This window comes from Tenrec ecaudatus, chromosome 2 (genome assembly GCF_050624435.1).
Source record: "Tenrec ecaudatus isolate mTenEca1 chromosome 2, mTenEca1.hap1, whole genome shotgun sequence".
In the NCBI taxonomy this organism is placed as follows: Eukaryota; Metazoa; Chordata; class Mammalia; order Afrosoricida; family Tenrecidae; genus Tenrec; species Tenrec ecaudatus.
Window position 1 is genome coordinate 140,862,643 of NC_134531.1, and position 24,835 is coordinate 140,887,477.

Sequence of the window (24,835 nt, forward strand, 5' to 3'; positions counted from 1 at the left end):
AAGGAGCAGAGCAGGGCGCGTCCTGGGCTGCCATCATGGGAAGTCCAGACTTTCTGCTGGAGTCTCCTCTGCACTATTTAAATGTCCTGGGTGCGCCTACTATCTTTTCACCGTGAGCCGAAGTAAAACACCAAACGTGGGTGTGGCGTCCCCAACAGCACCCTGCTGCCCTCCCTCAGGGACGGTCTGTCCAGTCCTGCTCCTCACAAGAACTGGCTGGAGGTAGGAAACGGTTTAGCCTCTCTCGGTGGCTGTAGAGCAACAGGAGTGTGTCACACGAGGGGAAGGTCCCCCAGAGACCCCCTGTGGGGGGGGGTTACTAGCAGCCAGACCCCTGTCCTGTGTGCCGGGTGGGCGTCCGATGCTGAGGGCCGCTCGCTGCTCCGGGGATTTTCCTAAGCAATGCCTCTGCAAAGTCTGCTCCAGGCTCACCGTCTCACCTCCAGCCCGGCGGCAGCACCACTACGGGGTAATATGGCCTCCCCCAGCCCTACTGAGCAGCGCTCACCTGGATGCGAGGCTCGCTGCATGTCCCCTGGCAATCCTCTGCTTCTCCCCCAGGGTCCTGAGTGTCCTGCTGCTGCTATGACCACACTGCCCTGCCACCCTCCCACCTGCATACATCTGTCGGTCCCCAAGACCCATGCTCTGCAGGCTCCCACTCCTCCCTTTCCCAGCAGGCCACAGCAACACCTCTGGCCTTTGCAGGACCGGTTGTAACTACCTTAAAGCCTTCCCCTCCCAGGAACCCATGTTTCCCGAGAGGCAGGAGGCAGCCTGGGAGGTGGGCAGGTCCCAGGTCCTTCTGAGAGGACTGCAGGCCGACTCAAGACTGCACAGAAGTGCAACGTGGACGGTGTGCTCCGTTTTCATCGATGAAGCTCAAGCCCATAAGGGGTGTGCAGGGGCTGGATCTGCGGGGTTACCTTGGGCACATTCTTCAAGCTCTGGGAGCCCTCATTTCCTCAAAGGCACAGCAGGTGTGTGGAGATTCCGGGAGCTGCCCGCTGGAGGGGCTGCGCTCGGCAGGTGCCTGGCAAACAGGAAGTCCTTGGTCCAAGGCAGATGTTTTCTAACTTTTCTAACAGCTTCACCTTTACCAACAACTCGCTTTATACCTACCCCCACCTGCCTGTGGTCTGTGGTGCGGGAGTGGGGAGAGCCAAAGGAAGGGCCCTGCCCAGGGGAAGGAGCCTCAGGTCTGAAGGGCAGACACTGACTTTCCACAGCCAATATCCAGGGCACAGAGGCAACCACGAAACCAAACACGGAGCAACAGCCACCTCGGCCTCCAGTGACCCCAAGAAACAGCCATCACATACTGATGGCAACGGAGGCCCAGAGCACCGCCATTTCCAGAAGCTCTGGCTTTCCACATGGCTCCCACAGCTCTGGGGAGAGAAACCAGGAATTCTGGCAGGTGCTAGGCCTTCTATGTAGGCCCAGAATATCCCCATAGACACACAGTGGGGGGGGGGGGGGAGACAGCATATCTCCCCAGGTTCTCCCCTGCCACCAAAGAGGACACCTCAGCACAGGACACCCTTGCAGGCCTCTGAAGGACCAAAGTCTCTCTCGCCACTAGATAGGGGAGGAAAGAAGGAAGGTGGAAGCCAGGGTCAGGGTTTAGGCTGAGCTGAGCAGCCTGGCAACTCCTGTGTCAGCTTCTGAACAGCCAATCCCAGAGGATGGGGAGCGATGGGGAGAGTCAAAGATAAGACCCAGACCCTTCCCTTTGTCTTCTTGCTGGGCCCTCATTTACAACTCTGAAGAGTGGCTTGTTGCTCTCTTTCCTGGTATTTTATTCTGGGCTGAATAGCCATAGAAACTCGAAGGCAGCAGAGAGAAAGCTGAAGGCCAAGAGTGTATTTGTATCAGCTGGTACTCTATTAAAGGGAAGATGCCAGGAGAGAGGGTCTTTGCAGCATCTCCTCTATCCTCTCGGACGCTGTCTTTGGTGGTCATCCACAGAGGGCTCTCAGGATGCCCTCAGCTCTGCGGGATGCCTCTGCCTGCAAGCAAGTAGGGGTGCCCGGCTCCTCTCTCTGCTGGGTGGAGCTGAAACCCCTCAGCATCTTGAGACACTCCTCACTCGCTCTGTTCAGAACCTGTGACAGTGAAAGCCAGGCACTGACTAAAGAAAACCGGAGAAGAGTGGGTGCATCTGAATTGGGGCTGGAGAAGAACACTCAAAGTCCCATGGCCTGTTAAAAGAACAAGTCTGTCTCGGCAGAAGGACAGCCAGGATGCTCCCTAGAAGCCAGGATGGCAAAACTCTTCCATAGCTTGGACAGGTTGTCCAGAGAGACCAGTCCCTGGAGGACGCCATGCTTGGTGAAGCAGAGGGGCAGGGAGCCGTGTCCGAAACAAGAGGAGGGACTTGTGATCATCAAGAAAAAAGAGCCATTCTTATCGTTGTTTCTGTAAGCCCCTGGTTCGGATTTGTGGCCATCACGGTCATCTTACTGCCATACACCCTCCATCATCACCCTAGCCCTGGGTCAACACGCTGCGCCTCTTGAGCCAAATGTGGCTCTCTTGGGACACACATGTGGCTCAGAAGTGAAATCGAAAATGACAATAAAACTATCAGTTTCATCTTCAGATCCAGTGATTTCATTTGTTTGTAAAAAATGTATTTATGGCTCTCGAATAATTTTTAAACTGTCGGAGGGGCAGGATTGGCTCTTCTATCTCAAAAGTTTGCCGGCCGGCCCCTGCCTCGGGTTTCAGGCCATTCTATTGCTAGGCATAGTATTTTAGTCAATGGTATAGGGTTACTGAGCAGAGAATTTCATGTGTATGAGGAGTCTGTCTGCATGTCTTGGGAGCTGGAGCCTGTCTGATTTTTCTCCTTATAGCAGTGGAATTGTAGGATATGTTAATTATAACTCAAAAGAGAAAGCAGCACCTTGGAGCACACGAGAAATCCTTGCCTGAAGTGGTCGAAGCAGCAGAGGCTGCCGAGCTCTGGCACAAAGACTGAGACAGAGTGGAGGAGCCACACTGAGCCCATGGGGCTGAGGAGTGGCAGGCTTCCTGGCTTACTGGACCAGGCAGAGGCCGAGCCACCTTGGTTGATGAACCAGACATGACTGACATGCCTGCCAACATGGCTGAGATGAAGCGTTGCAGGCACATACGCAAAAAAACAAACTTTAATATTTTGCAATCTTTTAGCTTTCCTAATAAACCCCATAAAGCATGAAAAAAATAAAGCAGAGGGGCAGTGAAAAAGAGCAGACCCTCAACAAGCTGGGCTGCAATGTCGGGCTCAAACACATCAACTGGGCGGCTGGCGCAGGACGGGGCGCTGTCTCGTTGTGCACAGGGTCACTGTCAATTGGAGCCCACTCCAGGGCGCCTAATAACTGTAGTGTCCCCACTAGTCTTATTTCCTCCAGCTCATGACAGCCTGCTGTGACCCTCTAAGACTCACTACTATCTTCCGAGGTCTATTAGCCTCTTGTTAGTTGTTGTTAGATGTTATTGTGACCGTATTGTGTACAACAGAATGCAAACACTGCCTGCCCCGTCCTGCACTGAGCGCACTGCTGCAACTGGGTCAATCCGTCTCCTGGAGGGCACACTCTTCTGCTGAGCCTCTACTGTAAGCATGATGTCCTTCTCCAGCAACTGATCTTTCCTGAAACTGGTCCGAAGTACAGGAAATAAAGTCTCATCACCCATACACCGTGGCTGTACATCCTCCAAGACAGGTTTGTCCATTCTCTGGCAGTCCATGGCATGTGAAATCAATACTCTTGGTGATAATTCAAAGGCATCAACTCATCTTCAGGCTTCCTGACCCATTAGCCACCTCTCCCGTGCATTTTAGGTGACTGGGAACACCCTGGCTTGGGTCAGATGCACTTTAGTTGGTCACTTTGCCGCTATCTCTGCTTTGAACGCTTGGAAGCAGCCTTCTGCAGCGGAACTAAGTACAGTAAGTCAGTGTGATTTCTTGAACATTGCTTGCTTGTAAGGGCACTTGATTGTAGATCCAAGCAAAATGGAATCCTTGACAACTTTAATCTTTTTTCTGTTTATCATGGACCACTTGCTTACTTGTCTAGTTGTGAGGATGTTGGTTTCCCTTTCTGTTGAGATTTAACCCATAACTAAAAACTCTAGGTTTTTTTAAATCTTCGTTAGCAAGTGCTTCAAGTCCTCTCTGCTTTCAGAAAGCAAGGTTGTGTCATATGCATCTCAGGTTGATAATGAGTCTCCCTCCAATCCTGACTCTGCTCTCCATGTAGTATGCATGTCCTCGGATTAGCTGCTCAGCGTAAAGATGGGCTGAGTGTGGTGAAAGGATACAAGGCTGACACACACCCTCCCCTGGTGTTTAACCATTCACAGCCCTTTTGTTTAAATGACTGCCTCTTGGTCTATGTACAGGTTCAGACTGGAAAGAATTAAGTGTTCTGGAATTCCCATTCTTAACAATGATTTGTTATGGCTCACGTAGTCAGATGACTTTGCATAGTTGTTAAAACATGGGTAAACATTTTTTCTGATACTTCCTGCCTTTAGTTCAAATACAACATTAGAAATCTGATAGCCTCTTCTGAATCCAACTTAAATTTCTGGCAGTTCCCTATCAATGTACTGCGGCAAACATTTTAAAATTATCTTCAGTAAAAGTTTATAAGCATGAGATGATAATAATTTTGCTTAATAATTCCTGGGCCACTTTTGGGGGGGGGGTGTTAATGGGCACAAATAAGGATCTCTTCCGGTCTGTTGGCCAGGTAGCTATCCTCCAGATTTCTTGGCATGGACAATTGAGCAGCTCCAGCACTGCATCCATTGGGTGAAGAATCTTCATCCGTGTTCCATCAAATCCTGGGTCTGTTTTCCACCAACATCTTCTGTGCAGCTCGGGTACTATCAGCTCTCGATCACATGCTCCCTCCGGAACTGGCTGGACATCAATGGATTCTTTTGTTGCCGTTACTGTGTGTTCCTTCCATTTTCTTTTGATGCTTCTTAAGCCAGTCGGTACTTTGTCCATAGACTCTCTCAGTAACGCAACTCAAGACCTTCAGCTCTCAAAGGCTGGAGAAACACTAAGCATGGTCTTTGCACATTTCACTACCGTGCCTTAAATCTCCAGGTGTGTCTCTGACTCACGATTCAATCTATTTGCTTTGGTCATGCTACATTCAACAGCAAGCTTGAATCTCTTCTTGCATCTCTTTGGTCTTTTCTTTCCTGCCTGTCTTCCTTAATGGCCTTTTCCTTTCTTCGTGTTCGATGTTCTTGATGTCATCCCACAACTCAGCTGGTTTTCCCTCATTAGTGCATTACAGTTCATCTTGAGGTCTGTAAACGCAGGTGGAATACACACAAAGTCCTAGCGTGGCACTCTCGGGATTGTTTTAATTTCTTCAGCTTCAACTTGAACTTGAACTTGATGTATATGAACAACTGATCTTGCCACTGAAGCCCTGGACCTTATGCAGACTGAAGATACTGAGCTTCTCCATTGTCTCTTTCCACAGATGGAGTCGATGTGCTCCCTGTGTTTCCCATCTGGTGAGATCCATGTGTAGATTAGTGTGTTGAGTTGTCAAAAATGGCATTTCCAATGACTAGGTCTGTGCTTGTGTAAAATTCTGTATGATTCCAGCATCGTTTCTACCACCAAAGCCATATTTTCCAGCTACCAAGCCTCCTCCTTCCTTCCAACTATCATGTTCCAATCAAGGCATTCCAGTCAATTATCAGGGCACCTTAACTGCATATTGGATCGTTTGATCAATTTTAGAATTGAGGAAACCTTCCATTTCTTCATCTTTGAATTAGAGGTGGCTATGCAAACGTGAGCAATCGTCACATTAACCGGCCTTCCTTGTAGATTTATTAGTATGATCCTTTCACTGACAGTTTTGTACTTCAGGATAAAGCAGAAATGTTCTTTTAGACAACGAATGTGTTGCCCTCCTCTTCAATCTGTCATTCTCGGCATAGTAGACCGCAGGAGTGCCTGAACCAAAATGGTCCAAACCAGTCCATTTCAGTTCACTAATGGTTAGGACATCATCTTCAAGCATTCGATTTTGTTTTTCACAATTTCCACTGGTCCTAAATTCATATTTCATATGCTATATATGCCGATTCTTAATGGCTGCAGCTGTTCCTGCTCGTTTTGAACCATGTTCTATCAGCAGATGAAGCTGCTGGAAGCTGTACTCCATCATTAGCAAGGTCAACTCTATATGAGAAGACAGTTCTTGCCTAGTCATATGTCAAGTGCCTTCCAACAGACAGGCTCATCTGCTGGCCCCATAACAGATAAAGATCTACTGCTAATTATAAGGTTTTCATTGGTCAACTCTTTTCAGAAGTAGATTGCCAGGCAGGCCCTCCTTCTTCATCTCAGTCTGGAAGTTCTGCTGAAAACTGTCCATTACAGGCAAGCCTGCAGGTATCTGAAATATCAGAGGCATTGTGTCCAGCATCAGGGCCACATGCAAGCCACCGCAGTAGGGCAAACCAGTAGATGAACGGTGGAGTTAGGTTCTAATTCTCAATTCCTGAGTCGATGTCGAGTTCTCTCTCTCCCTCCCCCCCTCTCCCTCTCCCTCTCCACTAGAGAAGAGTCTAGTGTATTCTCAACACTGTATGGAGATCATCCTTGTAAATGGCTTGAAATTCTCCAAAGGCCTGTCTCACTTGTAGCAGAAGCCAAAGGCTTCCGGTTACCTCTTCAGCCTCACCCTCACCTCTGCCCCCTCACCCACTCTGCCCCAGCTAAGTCAGCCACGCTAGTCACACACTGGCATTTACTCCTGTTGTTCCACCTTCAGTAACACGTCTCCCAGCACAGCGTGTGTCCTCTTTTCCTTCTCAGCAGGGCCTTCTCTGACCACTGTGTGAATGCGCCATGTCGAATGCTACCCTGACCGTGGCCCTCCAGGCTTCTTTCCCTGTTTTACTTTATGTAATTTATTTATCATCACTGACATGATGTGGTGTTTGCTTGTTTATTACCTTAAAAAACAGTGGGTAGGCATTTGGGCCTTCCTGTTCAGGGCTGAATATCCTGACGAGAGGTGGCTGACGTTGACTGTGGCTCTTGAATGCCTGGCACCCACCTCGTCTGGTACCTCTTGCCTGATGAGGCTTGGCAATGTTCACAGATCTTTATTACTGATGAACAGCTAAGCAAGGGAACCGAGCATTGCCGTGGCCAGCAAGTAGTTAGGGAAAGGAGTGCAGGGACCTTCTCTAAGGTTTCATCTGTCAGAACAAGTATTCAGGATTCATGGCGAGCAGTGGTGAACTACAAAGCCCTATCGGCATCCCAGGGAAGAGCAGTCTAATGGTGAGCCCGGGATACAGGCAGGCCTAGCGCACAGTCCAGAGCGAGACCACAGGCTGGCTGGGGGTCAGAAAAGACAGGGTGTGGCAGGATCACACATCCTCAGATTCTCCCAACCAACAATGCCGCTCATACTTAACAAGACAGTATCCTCCGGATTCACTATTTTTCTGATAGAAAATCAGAGTATTTTTAGAAATATAAGGAACTAACAACATTAACAACCTCTTGACTAGCAGTAAAAAAAAAAGTCCAGGAGAGAAACACAAATTCCACTGGACATTCTTTGGCATCATGTGACTTTTATCACGGCTATCTGCTGCTCATTAAAGAAAAATTCATGTCTACAAAAATAAAAAGACAATAAAAGGCCTAGTAGGTATGAGAAACAGGTTACAAAAACCAGTGGACCAAAAGAGCAAGTCAAGAAATAGCCTTAATTATTTCTGGAAGCGGTTGTGATAAAGATGGCAGTTCCTGTCACATTAGGGAAAAGATGGGCTATCAACTAATTGTGCTGCGATAACTGGGTGAAGCGCAACAGGAGCAAAGTGAAGTTGGTCTCTCTCACATACCATCCATCTATCAGGACAAATTCCAGAGAGAGCAATGTGAAAATGGCAACACAGACGCACCAAATAGCAACCTTGGAGACAGATAGGCTTTCCCAAGAATGACTCAAAATCCAGCAGAAATAAACTCACAAATACCTCAAGTATTATGATTCTTCAGATGAGTACAGAATAACCATAATATACGTAGGGGAAATTTGAAAACAAGAATAAAAAGTGGACAAGATGACTCAGAAAGGAACCAAACAAACACGCTAGTAATGAAAAAGACCACTTAGAACAGAAAATTTTCAATCCTATGGCTAAATTAAATAGAATAGACACAGGTAAACAAACACAGACCCATAAACTGTAAATTCGAGGAGACCAATCAGAATGATCTACAAAGGAGTCCAGGGGGGAAAAAATAGTTGAGAAATTAGGAGAGTAAACCTACCACTTAAACTACCACTGAGCTGATGGATTCAAACTCATTAGCAACCTGACAGCGGGGAGTGGAACTCCTGTGGGACTCGGAGGCTGTAACTCTTGATTGGAGTAAGAAGCCTCATCTTTCTCCTCCAGAGCAGGTGGTTTCAAACTGCTGACCTTGCAGGTTAGCAGCACAGCACGCACATTACAGTCCACTGGCTTCTGTTTAATTGCTATTCAAGTAGAATAGCGCACTGTGAGGAAATGGAGCTGAGAACTTCATGGATACAACGACAACGTACTCGAAACACAGAATCTGCTAAAGTTACCATCAAAATGACCCCTCACTACATAAACCCCAAGAAACGGGCTCTAACCCGAGTGAAGGGCTCCTGGATGGAAGGTGTGACAGGAGATGGCGATGACGACACTGACGCTGGGCCACCGCCTTTGCAATGCTGTTGCTGTCTGCTTCTCAAGCGGCCCTCGCAAAAACAAAGCCCTCAGTATCGGCCTCTACCCGTCTGCAAGTCAGGCCTAAAGTCAGAAATCCAAATTGCAGACTGCCTTTCACAGGAATATTGTGAAGCAGCAGTGAGACTCCTTGCCTCCAACGAGGTTTTGTTTGTGGGCAACACCATGAATCTTTAAGAAAGCAAGGCCTTCCCCTTTGATCTAAGGCTAGCACAGGGAGATGCCGGGAAGTGGGGCCACTGGTCTCGAACTTATACTCTTCTGGACCTTCATGAAGGCCAGCGGTTCTCAACCTGGGGTCAAACGACCCTTTCACAGGGGTGCCCGATTCATCACAGTAGCAAAATGACAGTGATGAAGTAGCAACGAAAATAATGTTATGGCTGAGGGGTCACCACCACATGAGGAACTGTCTGAAAGGGTCGCGGCATGAGGAAGGTTGAGAACCACTGACGTAGGGGATAAGCATGTATGGTCTCCAGGCTCTAGCCTTGAGCCCTAACCCCCCCCCCTGGTGCCCATGAACTAGCCAATCACGTGGCCAGGATCATCCAGGCACCCTCAGAGCCAAGAGATACAGATTGTCTCTGTGTCAAGGGCCACTGGACTGTTGATCCAGCACGGAGCCAGTCATGCTCCTCGGAAGACTGAAGCTGGACAGCGTGGCATCCCAGGGGAGCACCTCCGGTTAAGTCACAACCGTTCGTGTAAGCGCACTCCCAGTGACGACTTCAATGACGATCACCAGCTGCAGAGGTTAATGGCAATAAATAATCTGACTCCAATCTGACCCCCTTTTCACATGCACATATGAATTCAAACCAATGGCATCCAGGGCCAGCTCAAGCCTCTGCAGTGGGGTTGGGAGTGAATTTGTAATTAAAGTTTCAAACACAAATGAACTGATATAAGCAGAAGAGCGAACATGCATTTAGAATGGTCTGCACGTGCCGGGGACCCAGGGCAGGGCACCATCTTTTCAACTTCAGTTTCCCACTGTGTGCCAGGGGCAGCCCCTCCCCTTCGAATTACTGCCCTGCCCTTTCCGCATTGTATGATGATGATTATTTTACTTAAAGGAAATGAGAGCGACCGGTAGCTGAGGGTTTTGCTATGCACACTAGGCACTGTGAGATGCTGAGTCCCAGGGCAACACAACTGCCCGAAGACATCCTAGCAAGGGTGAGCTGGGCCCTGGTCTGACACGTTCAGTCTAAAATCGGGGCCGTCATGCCTGCAGACAAAGATGTCGGAATTCAGTGGGTCTTGAAGCTTTAAGAGCTGAGCCTGGCTGTCTCCTTCTCCCTGCTCTACACTGAGTCGGGCGAGTTTGGGACACATTTGGTGGTCTGGATAGGAACACCGTAAAGAGAGCTGGTAAAATTACCTTCTTACTTTCAAGGGAAGTGACAGCCTACCCAGGCCAGACTCGGACGGATGTTGGCTGAAGCGGTGTCTGTGTAACAGGATCGCACGTCATTACTCGGATGCAGGCTCCTACTTCTCATAGATGAGAGGGGCCAGGGATGGATTAGACCCAGGGACTAACAACACAAGTGGGACAAGTAGCATCTGACCCAAGGTACAGACCGAAGTCAAGGCAGCGGAAATGTGGGTTGAAGGTGTGCCTTTTACTGGCCACGAAGAGGCACAGGCTGTTTTGTTCACACGTGCCTTTTCTCCCGGGGGGTTTACTGCTGCATGTGGTCAGGCCCCAGGACTGGGTCTCCTCCAGTGTGAGAGATCGCCTCTTCCCCACACCAGGAGCTGCCCTGAAATGTCACAGCCAAGTGCAGCACACACCATGGGACGGGTGCACCTGCCATCAGTGGCTGTGGCGTGCCTGCTAGGAGAGAAGTGAGGTTCTGCTCACTGCTCAGCGGCGGGGAGGGGAGACGGAGATGGGAAGCCTGGGCAAGGGGAAGCGGGGACAGTGGGAGGAAAGGGCAATTAAGACGGTGCAAATCCAGGCATCTTCATTATTTTCTAGATGAGATCCTACCAAGGCAGGGGTGCGGGGATGGGGGTGGATGCCATCTCTATTATAGTCACAGCCTTAGCATCCCTGTGCGAGGTGGGAATCCAAGACTAGGGCACTGGATTTTTAAACAGGTCAGAGCCCGGATCTCCATCTGAACCAACACCCTCCTTCAAGTGGCCGGTCACCTTGGACAAGGGCAGCAACCTCCTGCCCGGAGAGCCCACTTGAGGAGTGCTTTTTATTCTCCTCCATGTCCAGGAGCCCCGGGGGAGGGCGATTTGACTTTTGCAAACCTGTACATCACGAGGCGGGAAGCTGGGCGACTGAAGGTGAGGTAACAGGACTTCTGGGTTTAAAATAAAAAGCGAATGAAGCTTTTTCTCTCAGGCATTGGGCAAATTGCTCCAGAGGTATCTGCTTGCAGGTGAGTTTCCTTCTCCCGTGGCATCTGGCACAAAGCCGAGTGTGTGGTAAGCCCTGCCAGATGACACAGGCGTGATTCGGGAGGGGTACGGCTTCCCCTTGGGCTCCCGCTCATGCAACACAGGGGCACTTTCCAGGGCCAGGCCCTCTACAGAGGAGGAGGGCAGGGTCTCGATGACACGCAAACGCAGCCAGTTCATTTGCTATGCCCTCCCTCGTACTCTGATTTCTTGTGGGTCGACCCCCAAGCCTGTACTGTGAAAGGCTCTTATGCTCCGAGGTTGGGAACCACTTTGTAGCTCCTCCCCTTCTCTGGGGGAGTCACGCCACAGCAGGGCGGGCGTCAAAGGCTTGGACAAAGTCTGCAGGACAGAGACCTGTCTTAGTACTTACAGGTTCCCAGACCTACAAGCAGTTTCTTCACCAAGGAACACGTCCAAGTTATTCAGATATCATCTCAGAGAGGGCGTGTGAACCATGCCTCTTTAATGTCTCCAGACGCGTCGGCTCTGCTGACACGGCTTGCTGGGGCACAGCGAGGGCGCCTCGGGTCCACTTTGAAGACGATCAGACCCTAAGTACTCTTGCCTTTGCCCTCCCTAACCGTCCACACACTTCCCACATTCCCCAAAGAGGAGACTTGCATATGTAGATTGGAGCCCTTGGTTTGCCCTACCCCTTTGGGTCCTGGCGTGTCCCTAACCGGCTTGGAAATCCCACTGGGGCAAAAGCCATGTCACAGGCTCCTTACCCCGCAGCTCCTGCCCCACACCCAGCGCTGACCTGCACGGTGCTAGGTACAAGGGAGAGGTTCCAGAGAATCCTGAGAAGAAGGCAAGCTACTGACTGGCATTCAGAACACAGAGCCCCGGTGCTGTGGGGTAAGTATGTCCCCCCACAATCACACTTAGTTTGTATCTACCACTTAACGAATTCTTACTCTGAACACCTATGAGGCGTTCAGCTGCCTGCAGCAGGGGACCAGAGGAAGGGCCAGACAGTCCTGAGGAGATGGGTAGACAGCAACGCATTCCTCAGGAAGAGGCTCCACAGCCAGACACACAGAGGTTTGGGGAAGGAGCGTTCTGGTTGCCAGACCCAAGCTTGTTCCAGATGCTGCCTTTCCCTTTTAAGTTTGGCTGATGAGTGGGCTCAGCACCCAAGAGCAGAAACAGATGCCAGCTTCAAGTCTCAGAGCAAGACACAAGGCTCCCACCTCCTCCCCACACCCACGCCAGCCTCAGGCAGACCCTCGGGAGAAGCACTTGCCTGAGCCCTGCAACCATGCCCTTCATTCCTCACCTCCATCTGCAAGTGGGCAGCTGCCAGTCCAGACTCGCTCCTGTTGGTTGGTCTTCAGCATGGCCTGACCTGGGCCCAGGACGGAACATGCCCAGCTCCTGGCTAGCCTGGATACCCTCGAGAGCGTACACCAAAGAAAATGCGAACAGGGCAACCGCGCCCCTGAACACCAGGCAACAGAAGCATTTGCTAACAGAACAGATTAAGGTGCTGGGGTGGAGGGCTGGGAGCAGAGGGGTAGCGAGAGGGAGCTTAAAGTGAACCAGATGGCACAGAACTGAAGCTGCAGGCTCCTGATGAGGTCCAGTGGGTTGTGACCATTTGAAAAAACAGCACAGATGAATGAGCAGTGACATCTCCCATCGCCAGCCCTAAGGTTAGTGGGTAGCCCACAGTCCCTCCTCCGGCCAGACAGGCTTGCTGGGGAAGCACATCCTCTCTGCGCGTCACAGGGACAATGTGCCAGGCACAGTACACGTTCTCAACACGCATGCTCTCATCACTCTCTGTGCGAAGGGACAGAGGCTGCAGTGCCCACTGTGCAGACGACTGCAGCACGGAGAGGTGGGGACAGTAACGGCCGGTTTGTTGGGAGCAGATAGGAGGAAGGGGGCTGGGGAAGGAAGCCACCATGCTTAGGGGACCCCATGGCATCACCAGGGCTGGTGTCGCCCTCACGGACCTCCTGCACCAGAACATACAGAATCCTGGGTAATGTTTATTCATCAAATCTGCTCTCAGACTCTTAGGTTGCATAGCTATGAACTGCTGAAACGCACTATTGCTTAGGTCCGATGAGGACTACCAGCAAATGGTCTGTAGCATTTTTCCAGTTGAATTGCAATGAGATTAGGGACTGGAGCCTTTTTAAGTTTGATTCCTTCTTTTCCTTAAATACTAACTTCAGCCTCAAAAAGCTGATGGATGCAGGTCCACCAGGACTTATTGCCACAAGAGTAGAGTGGAAACTCCAGGAACTCTGGCAAAACCAGCGACTACACAGTCACCGCAAGCACCACTGACGGCAGCATGTGTTCATGGCGCGTGCAGGAGAAACCACTTGACCAAGGGCTCGGAGAGCAGGAACAGGTTTAAGAAGTCCGTCAGCAGAGTTTAGTCTGGTAGGTAGATGGATGCAAGCATGCAAAATGTTTTAGTTGTTGTAACTACTTTCTTTCTTTTTTTAAAAAAAATCATTTTATTAGGGGCTCATACAACTCTTATCACAATCCATACAAACAGCAATTGTGTAACGCACATGTGTACATTCATTGCCCTCATCATTCTCAAAATATTTGCTCTCCACTTAAGCCCCTGGGATCAGCTCCTCATTTTTCCCACTCTCCCACTCCCGCTTCCCCTCCCTCATGAGCCCTTGATAATTAATAAATTATTACTTTGTCATATCTTACACTGTCCAACTTCTCCCTTCACCCACTTTTCTGTTGTCCGCCCCCCAAGGAGAAGGTTATATGTAGATCCTTGTAATCGGCTCCTCCTTTCCACCCCTGTAACTATTTTCTCATTAACCCACTAGAAGTACTTTTTTTTTAAAAAACCATTTTATTGGGAGCTCGTACAACTCTTATCATAATCCACATGTTCACCCATTGTGTCGAGCACATTTGTGTATATATTGCCATCATCGTTTTCAAAACATTTTCTACTTGAGTCCTTGGTATCAGCCCATTCCGTACCCCCACCCTCGTGAACCCTTGATAATTTATAAATTATTATTATTTTTCATGTTTTACACTGACCACTGTCTCCCTTCACCCACTTTTCCGTTGCTTATCCCCCTGGGAGGAGGCTATATGTCAATCGCTGTGATCGGTTCCCCTGGAAATACTTATAAAGCTATTTGTATTCCCAATAATACATCTCTGCAGAGACATGACAAAAACTGTATAGGCAATCATTGTGGTGTCAGCTCCTCTGAGAGTGCCACCCACTGCTGTTGGCGCCCCCCAAGTGATGTCACTGGGGGAGGTGGGGAGTGGGTAAGGATGCCAGCTGAACAGCGTGATGGGCATAATCCATGTCCACCAGCCAAGCACATGCAGACGGGAAACAGCACGCCATTTGTGACGTGTGTTTACTGCAGCAGAAAGGCGGGGTGGGGGGGGGGGGGAGAAAAGGTGCAGAGCTCACATGGAGGCCCCTGACCACCTCCAACCTCCTCTCTCTGAGCACGGCACCCTGAGGTGCCGGGGGATCCTGAGGAACCAAGGAGGTGTCAAATCCCCCATTCAGAACCAATTAGACCCAGGGCATCCCGAGCGCCTGGACTCCCCGTGGCCCTGCCCTTGGGACCTCCTGCTGGCGGAAGGTGAACAGACACCAGTGTGAGCTGAACAGATAAGGGGAAAATCCTTCACTGGGCCCTCCACGGGACAAGGACGCAAGGGGGGTAGCTCTGCGTAACTGGCCATCAGGGCCCTGGAGGTGAAGGTCCTGAGCCTGACCGGCACCACCTAGAACAGCCACCTTTTAAAAAGCAGCATCCAACAGGGCAGCTGGACGTGCCTGTGTCCAAGAAGGGGACGGAAAGAACAGACCCTACAGAGTGAGGCGGCAGGGCACGCACATGCACGCACACAGACCACAGCCTTGTCCACACTGGGAGGCTAGAAGAGTCCAGGGCTCTCACAGGCGGTGGTCAGCCAACCAGGGGGAAATGAGGGCCAAAGAGAAAGGCCAAGTTTCAGAGCACTTTCTCACCGGTCACGTCATCCACACCACACCAACACTACCACCCCTGGGCTCGTGGGCTTGTCCACGTGGCCTCGGCGTGTCTCCTATAGTTCGCACAGCTGCTAAGTGGGGACAGTGGCCAGCCAGGGCGTCTCACTCCTCCTGGGCGCTCTCTGGTCTGGCAAAGAGCCTGCACACAGGGTCTAGCCCGTGCACTCCAGGGCTCGGGGCAGTGGCTGCCACCCCCACTGCACCTCACCCTCACGCAACATGGCCCAGGCATCGAAGGACCCAAGGCCGGGCTGGAGAATGAGGATCCAAGAGAGTCTGGAGCGTTGCTATAGGGCGGGTGTCACTTACATCCTCAGATTCTGCGTGAGAAAGTCTGACGTGAGAAGGGGCATCTGGATGGTAGACATGACACTGAACTTGACCTCAGGCTAACAACTGTGTCCCCAGAGTCCTGGCATGAGGAAACACGAGTAGGCTGAGTTTGCATGGCACAGTGGCCGTGCACACCCCCTTGGCGCTCACAGCGGCCTGAGTAGGTAGAGATGGTTTCGGTAGAAGAGAAAGCCTCTCTAGGGAGGGGGCCTTGGTCCTGCCATACTGGGACTCCTGGGAGAGCGAGATGCTCCCCAGCTCTGCTGCTGCCTTACTTGGAAGAGGCTCTCTGGCTGGGCTGGCTGGGCCTCCTCTTTCTGGCTGCAAGAATCTAGAGCAATCCCTCCTGCCATCCAGACTTTCCAATGGGCATCAAGCAGTACACGGTATAAGCAGCAAATAAACCTGGACAGCAGTGCCTGGGCCCTTTCTCCATCTCTTAGGGGCTGCATGTGATCCAGACAACCTCAGTTCTAACAACGGGACTGGCCTCTCTGCCCAACTGCCCAGCCAGCATGCCTGTTAAGGAGTTGCAGATCAGTTCTCTGAGAAAAGGACCCCCTGCACACTAGCCGATTCCAGGACCGAAACCCCAAACAAAGCTCCCTGCATGGAGTCGATGTCGACTCACAGAGATCCTCTCGGATGAAGTAGAACTGCCCCTGTGGGTTTCCGAGACCGTGCCTCTTTACGGGAGCAGAAAGCCCCGTCTTGCTCCTGAGAAGTGGCTGGTGATTTAGAACTGCTGACCTTGTGGTTAGCAGCTGCAGTGCCCAAGCACCTTGATTCCAGGACAGTGGCAGGAGAGTCTGGGCTGAGACTGGAACACTTCCTGTGCTGAGACAAGGAAGAGTGCAGGAATAGATGGAGCTGCCCAAGGGGCCCAACCTGGACACGCAGGAACGTCCAGTCATCTCAATGGACTACACTCCATGGAAGAAAATGACCCACGAAGCAACACTGACATCAAGGAGGAACAGAGGAGGAAGCGGCAAAGGAAAAGCTGCTCTTTGTAGAAGAATGGCAGCTAATACACAACCCGAAGGAAGGGCAGAAATGGAAAGGCCCCTCGTTCACCACTACCACCACGGCAGTAACAGGCGCGGGTCAGAATCCCCCTGGGAGGCTGCCGAGGTCTGGAGTGTGCCACAGCAGCAGCCACTGCCTTTCCCAAACGGCCACACGGAAAACCACCCGCGTGTTAAGGCGGACGGCGGGCAGCATGGGCCTCTTAGCAGGACGCACTGGGAAGGGCTGGATACCCCTCTGGCAGCGGTCACCCTGAAGTCTGCTATGCACAAGACAAAGCCAGGCTGAAGGACAGTCTGGCCACTTCTAAAGCACCAATGTCATGACAGAATTAAAAAATAATTTAAGGAGTTAGTTTAGATTAAGTAATACTAAAGAAACCAGGTAGCCAAATATGGATTCCAAGGAGGTTATAAAAAGCTCATGGGAAAATGGCACATGTACATATGTAAGTATATTTACATATAACGATAGGGAAATACAGCTATGTTCATCGATTTATAGGTTTAGCATTAAGGTAGCAGATGGACATTGTGCCTCGACGCAAGTACTCCCTCAAAACAAGAACACTTTGTTCTAATAATCCGGCATTCTGTGATGCTCACCTTCCCGACAGGATCACTGAAGACAGTGTGTGCACAGCAAATGTGGTGAAGAAAGCTGATGGTGCCCGGCTATCAAAAGACATAGTCTGGGGTCTTAAAGGCTTGAAGATAAACAAGTGGCCATCTAGCTGAGAAGCAACAAAGCCCACATGTGATCACACCAGCCTGTGTGATCACAAGGTGTCAAAGGGATGAGGTGTCAGACATCAACAAAAAAATCCTATCACTGTGAAAGTGGGGGGGGGGGGTTGCAGATTGGGGTCCCAAAGCCCATCTGTAGGCAACTGTACATCCTACAGATGGGCTTACAGAAGAGTCCCGGGGAGGAGACAAGCCAGTCAGGGTACAATGTAGCAACTTTCCTCTAGGTCCTAAAAGGTTCCTCCCCCCACTATCATGATCTCAATTCTACCTTACAAATCTGGTTAGACCCGAGGACGTACACTGGTACAGATAGGAACTGGAAACACAGGGAATCCAGGACAGATAATCCCTTCAGGACCAGTGGTGAGTGGTGTTACCGGGAGGGTGGAGGGAAGGTGGGGTAGAAAGGGGGAACTGATCACAAGGATCTACAAATAACCTCCTCCCTGGGGGACAGACACCAGAAAAGTGGGTGAAGGGAGACAGTGGTCGGTGTAAGACATGGGGAGGGATTATAAATTTATAAATTATCAAGGGTTCATGAGGGAGGGAGGGAAATGAGGAGCTGATATCAAGGGTTCACGTAACAAGAAAATGCTTTGAAAATGATGATGGCAACTTATGTACAAATGTGCTCGATACAATGGATGGATGTATGGATTGTGATTTTTTTTTTAAATAAAAATGAAATAAATAAAAGCTAATGGAACTTTTCCCTGAGTTTCCTGAAGCCCTCGGGTGTAACAGCTGAGACGACTTCAAGATGCCACTGAGAGGATTCAAACACACAGTGACCCCAAGGGTGCCGAGACTGGCTCTGTGGGAGCGGACACCCCCGTTCTCCAGAGAAGCGGTTGGTGAGGTCAACAGGCAGCTGCAGGGTGAGCAGCCCACCCTTTCCAGGCAGCGCCTCCAGGGCTCCGCACGTAACATGTAAACCAAAACCTGTGTAACGCTGGTAACGCACATGGTGGGAGGGTAAGATAGCGCTAAGGGGGCAAAAACTACCAAGAACTGGTCAATCTAAGTCAGCGGTTCTCAACCTGTGGTTCATGACCCCTTGGGGGGGTTGAACGACCCTTTCATAGGGGTCACCTGATTCATAACAGTAGCAAAACTAGTTATGAAGTAGCAATGAAAATAATTTTATGGTTGGGGGGGGCGGGTCACCACAACATGAGGAACTGCATTAAAGGGTCACGGCATTAGGAAGGTTGAGAACCACTGATCTAAAGCACATAGTCAGTGTCTTCTCAATTTCTCTGTAGGTCTGTTTCAAAGTAAAAGAAACAAACAGAAAGGTCCTATCAGCCCTTGAAAAGCTCCCAGACCTGCCACGATTGGAGGCAGCGATGTCTGGCATGCCCAGGCAAACTTACCTGTCAGGTACTCCAGGACGGCGGCCATGTAGACAGGCGCCCCCACACCAATCCTGTACTTGGGGTGGCCTTTCTTAATGTACCGCAGCATCCGCCCCACAGGGAAGATGACTCCCGCCTTGGCGGACCGTGAGGTCTTGGTAGACTTCTTCTTCCCACCCCGGCTCGACATGGCGGTTGCCCTGGCGGTGGATCAGCGGGGACTCTGTGAAGGCGAGAGAGACACCTGTCAGGATCACTGGGGACAGTTACCGGGCCCCTCTTCCCCACACGCTCGAGCCCTGCCAGCAGACACCACCACCTCCTGGCAGGCCTGGAGCCGGCCGAGGAGGGGCCTTCTCCGGAGGGCTCTGGCCTCTGGAAGGAGAAGAGCCCACTTTCCATAGTCGATCCCAATCATGTTGCCACTTCCACTTAAGTGTCTTGCTGACCACGCCTGCCTTTAAGTGCTTTGTCTCGATGCCACACAGTGGGAAAGTAGGATTTCTTGGCCATGGCCCATACACTTGTTTAATAATTGCATTTTCATATACTTGAGCCTGGAGCGAATAAATCTGCCAGAGCCTTAAGGAAAGAAGGAAGGACGGGAGGGAGGGAAAGCTGGCTCACCAGGCCTGAGAATGAAGGTGCACTGCCATATACTCAGGTTCCTTGGCAAAACAATGTCCCCAGCTGACGACCCTTGATAAGGGGGAGGCGCAAGTTAGTCCAGGCCACAGCCGAGGTGGAATCGGAGGCCCTCTGCAGGAGAGGGAAGGGGGTTTGGTCTTTTTCTTCTCTGGATCCTTCTCCCAATCCCCATCCCCAAAGCCACAGGGTCTGGCCGATGCTGGTCCCCTCCTCTACCCCCACTGGGACTGGATCAATGTCATGACCATTGTGGCGCTGGTCCAGAAACTTCTGTGGCTTCCCATGATCACTAAGGTAAAATCAGGCCCCCGTGGCCTACCATGCAATGCCCTTGAACCTAGGCCTGGCACAGCGTTCAAGTGCTACCTTGTCCTTGTGCCACCTCTGGTCTCACTTTGGAGATGAGGGAACCACAGGAAGCTCCCCCCACCCCCATCCCAGGGGCCTACTCCTCCGCTTCCTGCCACAGTGGTTCTCCGGTGCCAGGACCTCCTTCAGCCCTCACTCCTACTCCTGCCAAACATTCTGACCCAGCTGCTCCGCCCTCAGAGCTCCTGTCACAGGGAGGCACTGTGTGCGCACGCTCCATCTCCCGCCAGACGGCCAACTGTGTGCGCAGGGACGCGGCTCACAGGATGGTCTCGAGGGTGACGAAAAGCACCCGGGGCGCCAGGCACAACACTGGGGAACAGAGAGAATAGCACACGAGACACGGGCAGCGCCTGCTCGGCCAGCTCTAGTGAGGGAGAAAGGCGGTAAACAACCGGCAGCCATTGCAAGCGCAATCCGGAGTGCTTCAGGGGAAGGCCAGGGTGCTGGGTGAGCCTCATCGGAAGCACCAGGGAAGTCTTCCCTAACGGGCACGGATGCTCACACGGCTGACCCAAATGGCCAGGCCTCCCCCTTACCGACCAGTACCTGAGGCCGGGCCCCGTGGTTCCGACAGTCCAATAGCAGTCACAAAGCTCAACGCGCGGCCGAGTTCATTCCGACTCAGTGACTCCATAGGACAGGGCAGACTTTTCTCTGCTGGTTTCTGATACTGTAAATCTTTATGGGAGTAGAAAGCCTCGTCTTTCTCCTGCAGGCAGGGTGGTGGTTTTGAACAGCTTAGCAGCCCAATGCATAACTAAATCTGTCACCAGGGCTCCTGGTCACCGAGCTGGCAGTTCTTGTTACTTGGACCTAGCAACCGTGACTGCCCCAAGCTGTTTGTGTCTTCCAGAGTTCTGCAGGGGTATAGGCAGCTATGGCCGTGCACCACTGGGGGGGGGGGGGGCACCTCGGAGGGAAGTGGCTATAAAGCAGCACAGCTAACAATCCGAGCCCCCTCAGCACGCTAAAAACTCACTGTGAGACTTGATTCTGACTCACAGCAAGTCTGTAGGGCAGGGTCGAACTGCCCCTGTGGGTTTCTGGGTAACTTTTCACAGGAGCAGAAAGCCCCACCTTCCTCCCGAAGAGTGGCTGGTGGTTTAAACTGCTGACGTTGTCGTCAGCAGCCCAACATGTCACCACTACACCAGGGCTCCTTAAACCCAATCCACACTCACCGCCACCCAGGCAATACTGACTCCCCGCGATCCTGTAGGACAGGGTAGGGCTACCCCTGAGTTTCGGACACTGTCCCTTAATAGGAGTCCAAACCCCATCTTCAAACTGCTGACCTCATAGTTAGCAGCCCAACCTGGAACCACTATGGAACCAGGGCTCCTCAGCCTGGTGCAAACCGTGACTGTCACTTGTAACCCTGGGCGAGTTAATCAAATAGACCTCCGGGGGTGGGGGAGTTGAGTAAATGACAAAGAGGCCTGATAAGTCAATGCCCCAGTGAGTGAGCAGCAGAGTTAACAAAACAGCAACAGGATGTGTAAGATTTAAAAGCTGATAAAAACAAAGCTGCCTTCTATTAGAACTCCTATGGAACACTTGCACTGGTGAAAGCAGTGCTGGCCACTGTAACAGATAAGCATCCAATGCTTATTTCTATGTCAGGAAACACTCAAAGCTGTGGTTGGTGCTTCTCCTCCACAGGCGAACTCAGATTCAGGTGCCTCCCATCCTGGGACCCTGACACCTTCAACCTGTGATTGCCAGAGTTGCCGCCAAAGGGGAAAGGCCAAGATGGACACTCATGGGGTGCGCTTTCCAGACCCAAGCCTGGAAATGGGGCAGGTCACTTGTGCCCCTGACCCACTGGCTACTGCTTGGTTGCATGGTCACACCTAATTGCAAGACATGCTGGGAAATGCCCTGTGGTTACTTGATCAGAACAAACGAGGAACTAGCCAATCCTCGACACAACTCAAAATAGACGTAAGAGCTGACCTGCCGTCAGAGTGAGCAGCCAAAGCCCGCTGGACCCCACTTGACCCCGTCTTCATCCAGCCTGACCTGGGACATGGACTGTCCAACATGACACCCAGCTTCTCTTCAGGGCGCTGCAACTGCCCGGGGACAACTAGCAACCCTGCCTGGCCCCACGTAATAGAATCATTGGAGAGGGCGGCCTATTCGGTAAACCAGGAGACCTAGTCCCTGCTGGGGGACGCACATTTGGTGAGGGCAGTGCTGGCCCTCAGGCAGCCCTGCCGTGCCTTTGTGGTCACCTTAGCCTGCCCGCTCCATTGGCTGTTGGCTAGCCAGGAAGTGAAGGTTCTGTGGTTGGTCCTGAAGAGATCTCCATGGCCACAGCTCCTCCCACTGACTTCAGTCACTGTCCACACAGCCTGTTTGCGGAACCGAGCAGCTTACTCCAGAGTCCCAGATGAGTCAGCCAGAGACACCGCAGGCCCCCCACAAGCAAGCTGGGCCCAGAGCAGCGTACTCAGTATTCTTAACACCGGAAGGAAGGCTGGTGGCTGCAGGGATCCGTGAGGATGACGGGGCGCCAACGGCAGGAACTCTACAGCAGGGAACCACCACCGCTCCCGCCTCCTGTCCTCAGCACATGCCAGCATTCCTCGGCCCTGCCTGGGCCAATCTTTACCTTGCAATTCCACTTGCCAGGCACTTTTGGAGCCCCCTCGTATGCTCAGCTGCTTTCCACGCACAGTGGACCCTGCGGACGTCATGTCCAGTTCTTCCTGCTGACCCGGCTGGCACTCTGGATCCAACTTAGACACATATTCGCTTGCCGTCCTTTCGTACCGCTAAGTACGTTTCGGTACCCAGCGACCCTGCAGGACAGAGGAGGCGCAAGAGCGCCTCCTATTTTCCAGTTGATCTTTACCGGAGCAAATCCAGGCCTTTCTGCCACATTCTGCCCTAAGGCCACATTTCCAAAGGTCACGAGCCTATGGCCGTGGCACGTGGGATGTCCGTGGCATGGGGGAAGTCCACCTGAGGAGTTTCTTGAGGGCCCTTCTTGCACACACACCTGGTCAGGTTCCCATAGGAGTTCCAACTTTCAAAGTTCTGCCACCTTGGGGAGTCCCAGAAAAGCAAACCCCAACTGTCTTGAGCGCTGGAGTGGGCGACGCACGGGGACTTAAGCTGACTGTGCAACAGTCCTGTGGTTCCAGTGGCCTCCCAGTCGCAGAGCAGCGGCACTGGCCCCTGTGGGAGCTGCGGCCATGGAAACCCCTGAAGCCCTGGGGCGCTCACGACAGGACGGGTCCATCACCAACGGAGCCTTTAGCTCAGCAATGAGCACGCAAATGATCCCGAAGGCAACACTGATTACGCCTGCAAGTCAGAGAGCCCCAGCGCCAACACCTGGGGATGACGGCATCTGAAGGATGGGCGTTCAAATCGCTGTTGATGGGAGAACTGCCCCTCGCTTTCCCTGCAGCTAGATCAACACCCACCTTCCCATCAGCCCCAGTCACAGAGGCAAACGTGAGGCACTTAATTCTGAAGTGTGGGACACTAATCCTGTTTACAACATTCTCTTCCATTTACTCCAATCACACCACATGATTAATAGTGTCCCCACTGTCATGTCCCCAGAGGCATGTGCCTACAGTACACAACCATCACTCACAGCGCTGGGCTCACACGCTTCACTGACTGGCTTAGAACAGAGACCAGCTCCTTTACTGTAGTCAGTCAGGAGAAGCATCTCTTTCCATTCATAAACACACCCCATCACAAAGTGAGCTAGATGATTAAAGTAGAAAGAAAATGTTTCGAGAATGATGACCGCAACAAATGTACAAATGTGCTTGACATAATGGATGGATGTATGGATTGGGATAAGAGTTGTACAAGCCCCCAATAATAATGATTTAAAAAAAAGATTTAAATGCAGAAGAAGTTTCAGAGTTATATGAATACCTGTAATTCTTTGTAAGTTATACGTGTAGGATACGTAGATGTATACTACACGTATAACGTTATTATAATTTTAGCAATATTATAATAGAGAACTTAAATAAATACTTTATCAAAAAAGTACAGCCCACCTTCTGTGACCCAAGGCTTTACAAACAGGGAGCGGAGACAGATGAAGTAAGACTGTGAATACATCCCAAATCACGTGTTCTGCTCCATCTGACTTTTCTTGCTTTGGTATTAGGGTGGGCGGGGTACAAAACTCAAATATGAATGTCAGCCACCACAAGTAGGTAAACTGTGGGACACTAGTCTGGGATTAAAATTTTACCTGGGCAAACCCACTCCAGGTGTTCCTCCGGCCCTGCAGTAAAAGGACCTGGCACGCCCATGGCAACAGGAAGGCACCGCTTCCTGGGAAAACTTTCCTCCAAATGTCTCCCTTTGGAAGGCTGCACTGAACTCTAGTGTAACCAGGCTAGTGGAAGGCCATGGACAGAAAAGTTGCAGTGTGAACTTCAGGTGGGCAGGGTTCTTCAGGTGGCCTGGCTTGGCCCTGCCAGCATCTGCCACCAAAAGTTGACCAGATTTTAACACTGGTAAAGCAGGATACCAGCGGGACACCATGGATAAAACTTATATCCTGGCGAAATAGCCACATGGCAGCCGAAAGCCGTGTACCCTAGCTTGTCGTGCATCCTTTCCAAAAATCGGGATGTTTTTAAAGTGCTGCGGGACGCGGGAAAATTATTAAAAAGCAGGACATCTGGTCACCTATTCTAGAAGCCGTTTTCAGAGCTGAAACGCACACCTGCTCACAGTTCTCTCCTGTTCAGAACCCACTCAGTCAGCCCCTTGCTGCTTTTAGACCAGCTCCACTCCTGAGTGTTCTAAGCAGGATCCTTTAGAACTTGGCCCATTTGCCCCTGCAGCCTTCCCTGACTGTGCCCCCACCCCACCAGGAGCCAGCCACCTGGACCCCCGAAGAGGTCGCTATAAGACCCCCTACTCTCTCTAAGACTTGGCTCAAGTGGTGGCTCGGGCCTCAAGCACTTCTCCCAACCTGCCCTCCTTTGCCCAGAGAACTCTCACTTGGTCTTTCCAAGGTCGTCCAGGGCTCACTGCTGGCTAGGTCACTGGCCCGTGCTAGTCTGAAGAACTGTATTCAAAAGAGTGCATGGCCCTCATGTGGCAGGCTTGAC

At 51.4% G+C, this 24,835-nt stretch overlaps 1 protein-coding gene across 6 annotated transcripts in view; it reads right to left on the reverse strand.

The window, feature by feature from the left end:
• Positions 1-24,835, reverse strand: part of MACROH2A1 (macroH2A.1 histone) — a 71,723-nt gene that overhangs the window by 44,323 nt on the left and 2,565 nt on the right. For all 6 annotated transcript variants that reach the window (XM_075541579.1, XM_075541580.1, XM_075541581.1 and 3 more), the window contains exon 2: positions 18,729-18,933. In XM_075541579.1, coding sequence (XP_075397694.1) covers positions 18,729-18,900 — 172 coding nt within the window. In that variant the 5' untranslated portion in view covers positions 18,901-18,933. The remainder of the gene's footprint in view (positions 1-18,728; positions 18,934-24,835) is intronic.